This window comes from Enhydra lutris, unplaced genomic scaffold (genome assembly GCF_002288905.1).
Source record: "Enhydra lutris kenyoni isolate GAN:26980312 unplaced genomic scaffold, ASM228890v2 scaffoldscaffold25, whole genome shotgun sequence".
In the NCBI taxonomy this organism is placed as follows: Eukaryota; Metazoa; Chordata; class Mammalia; order Carnivora; family Mustelidae; genus Enhydra; species Enhydra lutris.
This window is the reverse complement of record NW_019154109.1, coordinates 27,608,206-27,614,587: the sequence shown is the minus strand read 5'-3', so window position 1 is coordinate 27,614,587 and position 6,382 is coordinate 27,608,206. Positions and strand designations below refer to the sequence as shown.

Sequence of the window (6,382 nt, the reverse complement as noted above, 5' to 3'; positions counted from 1 at the left end):
AATGTGGGGCTTAATCCCTGGATGCTTAACAACTGAGCCACCAGGGCATTTGCATTTTTAGCAAAAGCTGCCATATAAAGAACAACCATGAGGGAATTCTCGGAGTGGAGTTTTGGCTATCAGCAAGCAAGAGGGAGAAGACTGTTTAAGGGAGTTGACAGTGTTTAATAGTCCTTTTCCTCCCTGCCATAGTCCCAGAGGAAAGAGGTGCTTGGTACTCTAAGACCACAGGTGAGGATAGGAGACTGTCCAAGGAGACATACAATCAGGTTGGAAAATTCATTAAGTATTTACATGAGAATTCAGGTTCCCCATTGCTTAGGGTATGATCACATGGCTCTCGAAGCACAAGAATTAGAGCTGGGAGGTCAGATCTGAGAAGTTTCTGAGGGGCTGATGCAGTGACCTCTCTCCACCAGGTAAGCTGGGTGGGGAGAGCTTGCAGGGATGGTTAGAGGGAGGAAGGCACAAGGGAGTGGAGATGCTGTAGGGTGAGAGGTGCTGTAGTGGAGATGCTGTAGGGTGGGTCAAAAACAACCTTTCTGAGGGTTTAAATTTTCGGGAATGGAGAAAGAAGGGGGAACGCATTGCAGTTCCCTTCTTAACTGGAACTTCAGAAAACAGTGACAGGGAAGGTGGTTAGCGAGTCCTACCCTTCTGTCCACTCAGGAGGCTGCGAGCTCTGGGGACAGGGACCCCAAGGCCAGCCTCCCAAGGCCTCACACCAGCAGGGAATGAGCAGAATAAAGGCTCCAGGTAGACCTTGAGGACATGGGGAGATATTTCTGTCAGTTGAGGTTTACAGGGCCAGCTGGAAAGTGGGGGGAGATGGGATGGGAGGGGGATGTCAGTGGGAGCCTGAAGGAGACAGGATCACCTGTCACCATCTGGGGTTGGTTGTGACTTTCTTAGGCTGCAGAGGGCGAAAACTCTGCTCCGAATGACTTCTCTGTAGGGGTTGGGGCTGAACTGAGATGTGAGGTGGCTTCAGGGGTGCTGGGAAGACAGTGCCTGGTGCCTGGGACACCCAAGGGCTGACACTTATCCAGCCCGCGTGCTGCTGTCTCCAGTCACCATTTTCAGGAATTGAGAATGGGTAGGAGAAGAGTAATGCCCCCTCCCCCCATCAGGGCTCAGTGGTCAGCGCTGGTCAGCCTTTCCAGTAGTAAAACGGAGACATTAATCGTCTCTGCCTCTTTGGTTGCTGTGAGGATGAAAAATGAAATTATGACATGGTGTTAAGGAAAAAAGAGAACAGCGGTGGAACAAAGCACTTAAAAACTTACTGCAGACGTCGTCCTGCAGCCGCTGAGGGGGGTCCGTCATGTGGGCACTGACAGCCCTTCTGCTCCTAGGTGAGTCCTCCGTGCACCACCGACAGCATAGGGACTGGCTGTAGGGGAGAGGGGACCAGAGTGTGTGTGTGCGTGCGTGCGTGCGTGTGTGTGTGTGTGTGTGTGTGTGTGTGTGTTGGGCGATAGTCCCCAATTCCAAACAGTAGTTCACTATTTTTCGAGGATAAAGAGAAGGGGGTTTTCTCAGACCCAGGGAAACTAAAATCCGAAGAAAACCAGGTCTTGAGACCCATGGAGTTTTTCCTCTAGGTGAAGAAGTACCTCACTTTCCTCTCATCCCTGACATTCTCTTTTACTCTCATTTTGCAGTCCCAAGCGGCGGGCGAGCTGGTGAGTCTTTACATCCCTCAGCCCAACTTTTGACAACTTCCACACACACCCCCCCCAAATGACCTGCTTGGGCACTCCCCACTTCCTGGCCATTGTGGGACAGTGTCTCTTCCCACGTCTCCTCAATCCCTGTGACTCAGTTTACTTCTAAGCACTTCGAAATGGGTCCTGGGAGCTTGCAGTCCGGTGTGGTGTGTCCTGCCACGGGGACAGTGTGGTCATGTAGGCTGGGTCCCGGAAGCTGGAGTTTGCTCAGATTTGCCAACCTCAGACCACACTCTGGGCACCTCACCTTGATTCTCTGGCCCACACTGGCCCCTCTCCCACACACCCCCAGCTACTCTGGAGAAGCCCATGTTGTCTCTACACCCACCCTGGACCACCATCTTCAAGGGGGAGCGGGTAACCTTGCGCTGTGATGGGTACCACCCTCCGCTTCTGGAGCTCAGGCCCATCAGCACTCTCTGGTACTCGGGCCACCTCCTTCTGCCCTCCCACAAGAAGAGCATCGAGGTGCAGACACCAGGGGTGTATCGATGCCAGACTCGGGGAGCACCTGTCAGTGACCCCATCCACCTCTCTGTTTCCAACGGTGAGTGTTTGAGCCTGGGGGCGGGGCTCCGCTCATCTCCCTTGGACTTACTGGCCCTCCAGTGGGAGAGAACATCGGGCCACTCCATCTGGGGCAGGGGAGTGGGGACTATCTGGGTGCCCTGCAGCTGTGGAGGCCCGCATGACACTATGTGAGAGAGGCAGTAAGGCTTGTCTGACCCCAAAGGTCCCTTCACCCCTATGCCTGAGTGGGAAGCAATAAACATTTGTGCTTATGTATGAGACTAGCTCAGAAGGGCAGAGGCTCTGAGGGCCTGGGGTACTGGACAGGGAACTTTGGAGGAGGGGTCAGTGAAAGACGGGGGAGAGCAAGCGGGGTAGGGAGTGAGGGTCCCTGGGCAGGCTGTGTGTAGCTGGGAGAATTACTCTTGATTGAACAGCACGATGCTTCTCTGTGCTTCCCAGCAGCAAAACAGGGACAATAATTGTATCTGTGTGTTTGGTGGTTGTGAGGATGAAAAATGAATTACGACTCGTTGTCAGGGAAAAAAGAGGGCAGCCGTGGAACAAAGTGCTCAGAAGTTTATTGCAGACATACACGTGTACACAGGGCTCAATTCAGAAACTGACTTCTCAGAGTCACGTAAAGGGTTTCAAAGCAGGATAAGAAAATAGCAATAGTTCATTCTTTAGAGTACAGGATTAGGTACTTGATAGGGAATATCACATCATCTTAGCCTGATGGGCCACGATTTGTATTCAGGATTCAAAGATCATCCCTCCCATAGCATCTACATCTACCTCCTGCCTGTACTCTCTGGTTTGTTGTTTGGAAGTTGATAGTTCAGATAAGACACTGGCCATGAGAGCAGGTGGCTACCGACTGTGAATAGAGTAGCAGACAGATTGGGACTGTTGCTCGCAGAGTTCTTTCTCAGATGGCGTCCAGAACAGATCAGGTATGATGACGATGGTGATCCGTAAATGTGAGGTGCTGTGGGAGATGCCCTGCCCTGTCCTGAGGGGTTGGGGAAGTTTCCTGGAGGAGAAAAGGTCTAAGGCTAGACCTACAGAACAAGTAGGTCTCAACTAAAACAGATGTGTGTGTGTAAGGGGTGGTCTTCTTGGTAGGTACAAAGGCCCCAGGCACAGAGCAGGTACAGTGCTCCCAACATGTATGCTGGGCGTGGCTGCACTTAGCCTGCATTAGGAGTCGCAGGTGGGGACAGTGAGGGAGACACTGGGCAAGCGACAATACTGAGATGGTCCTGGAAAGGTAAGCAGGGCCCAGGTGAAGAAGGCCCGTAGGGCATCCTGGGGAGTGTAAACCTGATCCTGATGGCCATTACTCTTTGATGGGGTTGGAACCCAGAACCAGGCATCTTTGCCTTCCTAATCCCTAAGGGCAGACGGGGCCATTGGCTTTCCTCTCCCCTCGCCTCCCAGTGCATCCAGCTCTGAGGGTCCTGGGGCGCCCGCCTGCAGTGTATTAAGTGGGGAGGAGGCGAGCCACCGTGCAGGGACGGGGAGCAGGGAGGCCGAGGAGAACGGGAGACCCCCAGGGCTGGACTTCTCTGGGGATCAGGCCGGTCTGTGGTGACTGTCGTAGACTGGCTGATCCTGCAAGTGCCCTACGCGGCGGTGTTCGAGGGCGAGCCGCTGGTCATGCGCTGCCGCGGCTGGTACGACAAGATGGTCTACAAGCTTCACTACTACCACGACGGCAAGGCGGTGCGCTACTTCCACTCCAGCGCCAACTACACGGTGCCGCAGGCGCGCGCCAGCGACAGCGGCCGCTACCAGTGCTCGGGCACCATGCGCATCCCGGTGGAGAGCGCGCCCATGTTCTCCGCCAAGGCGGCCTTGACCGTGCAAGGTGGGAACACCTGGGGCCCGGGAGGGAGGCAATCGAGCGCTGGGAAATTCTGGGACCGGAACCAAGGGGGGCAGGGAGGAAGGAGGTTCAAGTAGCCGCCGCGAGGCAGATTTCTCCCCGAGCCCACGGAAGCTTTCGCCTCTCCTCCGCTGTGAAGGCGCCCCTGCTGCTCAGCCTGCGCGGGGACCAGTGTCCCTTCCCTCCCGCACACCTCCGGCTTCTTACTCCGGGTGGAACTCCACATAGGGGACAGCTCTATCCAAGTCCCAGGCAGAAGGGGCGGCAGGGGTCGGGGTCGCTGTACTAGTGGGGCGAGGGAATGGCTCGGAGCATCCTGCCAGGCGGACGCAACCCCCCCACCCCCAGTCCGGGGATCAAACTGGGTGTCAGTCCGGATGTGACAGGAAGGGTCTTGCCGGCTCTCCCCCGACTCCCCTGCGAGCTTTACTCGACCTTCGAGGCCTCGGCCCCTTGCCCCACACTTCAGAAGTCTTCCCCCCTCCCTCCGCACGCACACACAGCTCCTGCCACCTCTTCTCTGTCCCCTGGTCCGCGGGGAGCCCTCGCGGGAAACCCGAAGGACAGAGGGGTCGCGGGGCCGTGGACACGCGAGACCTCGTCCCCTGGGACCCCTGCGCTGGCCCACCGTGTACCCTCAGCCTCTGGAACCCCTCTCCGCAGAGCTGTTCCCGGCGCCGGTGCTGAGGGTGACAGGCCGAGCGGAGGCCCGCGGCGGGGTGGCCGTGCGCTGCGACACCCGCCTGCACCCGCAGAAGCGCGACACGCCGCTGCAGTTCGCCTTCTACAAGTACAGTCGCCCCGTGCGCCGCTTCGACTGGGGCGCGGAGTACACGGTCCCCGAGTCAGAAGTCGAGGAGCTCGAGTCGTACTGGTGCGAGGCCGCTACCGCCACGCGGAGCGTCCGGAAACGCAGCCCTTGGCTGAAGCTTGCGGGGCGCGGTGAGTGACCGCACCCTCCCCGCACGTTTCCCCCCAACCCATCCCATCCCACCCCAGCCCCGCCTCCGCCTCCGCACCCCGAGTCTCCCTCGCGTCACGCGGCCCTTCCAGCTCCACCTCCCCATCTACGCCCTCCTCACTCCTCCTCCTCCCTTCTCTCCTCTCCACGCCTCCCCCTCCGCCCTCCTCATTTCTCCCCTCCCTCCCTTCTCTCCTCTCTACCCCAACTCCTCCGCCCTCTTCACCCCCTATCTCTTCCTCTTCTCCATCTCCTCCTCTCAGACCTCTCACCCCTCCCCTTCCTCTCTCCTTTCTATCCTTTAACCCCCTTCACAACCTCCCATCCCTTGCTCTTCTCCACCCCATCCCCTCTGCCCTCCTCACCCACCCCTTTTCTCTCTCCTCTCCACCCCATCCCCTCTTCTTCACTCCCCCCTCTCCCCTTCGCTCCATCCCGGCCCTCCTTACTCCCCTCCGGCCCGTGGGCCCCGCTTCCCCCGCTGGCTGTGCGAGAGCCGTGTGTTGCGTTCGCAGGTTCTCCGCTGGACTTGGCGTCCACCACCGCCGCAGTCCCCCAGCCTGCCACGTTGGCGCCGGGTAACCAGCCGCTTTCCTTCAGAAAGCCCCCGGTGTCCAGATCGGCCCCGTCGGCCACCTCCGTCCAGAACACCACCTCATCGGGGCTGCAGTTCCCTGCGGGCAGAGCCCCCACAGCTGGGCCGCCGGCCTGTGCCCCGCCGACGCCCTTGGAACCTTCCGCTGGAGCCCTGAAACCCGACGTGGACCTTCTGCTCCAAGAAATGCAGCTGCTCAAGGGCCTTCTGAACCGGGTGGTCCTGGAATTAAAAGAGCCCCAGGCCTTCCCAGAGCACAGGGGGACGCTGGAGACCCCCACTTCCCACTTTGCTGTGAGCCGGAGAACACCGGAGACCACTATTGTGGAGAGCTGAGGGGGCGGGGACGCTCCTGTCCCCTCCTCCAGGGTCCTGCCTCTCCTCTCCCCTGCTTCCCACCTGCAGAGACCCCGAGAAGCCATCTCTGCTCGAGCTTTGTTTGGCGGTGATGGTAAAGAAGCATTATAAAGTGTGGTGGCTGACGATCTGGGGTCGCATCTTCTTGAGCATCTGCAAGCACGAGGCCGGTCCTCAGGTCTCTTCCTCCACCCGCAGGACTCCCTTTCTGTTACTTGCCTTCTATTGGCAAGTTTATTTAGTCACCCTTAGCTTTTCATAGATGCCCACCCAGTACACATGGCAGCACAGGAAACAGTTGGGTGTTTCCGGTCATTGAGACAATGAGCCCTTTGGCT

At 58.0% G+C, this 6,382-nt stretch overlaps 1 protein-coding gene across 1 annotated transcript; it reads left to right on the top strand.

The window, feature by feature from the left end:
- The first annotated feature begins 1,324 nt into the window (after positions 1-1,324).
- LOC111151187 (Fc receptor like B) lies at positions 1,325-6,023 on the top strand. The gene is made up of 6 exons (XM_022508991.1): positions 1,325-1,355; positions 1,665-1,685; positions 2,023-2,277; positions 3,847-4,113; positions 4,795-5,073; positions 5,608-6,023. Exons 1-6 carry the CDS (start codon positions 1,325-1,327, stop codon positions 6,021-6,023), a joined length of 1,269 nt encoding a protein of 422 aa, XP_022364699.1.
- The last annotated feature ends 359 nt before the right edge of the window (positions 6,024-6,382 follow it).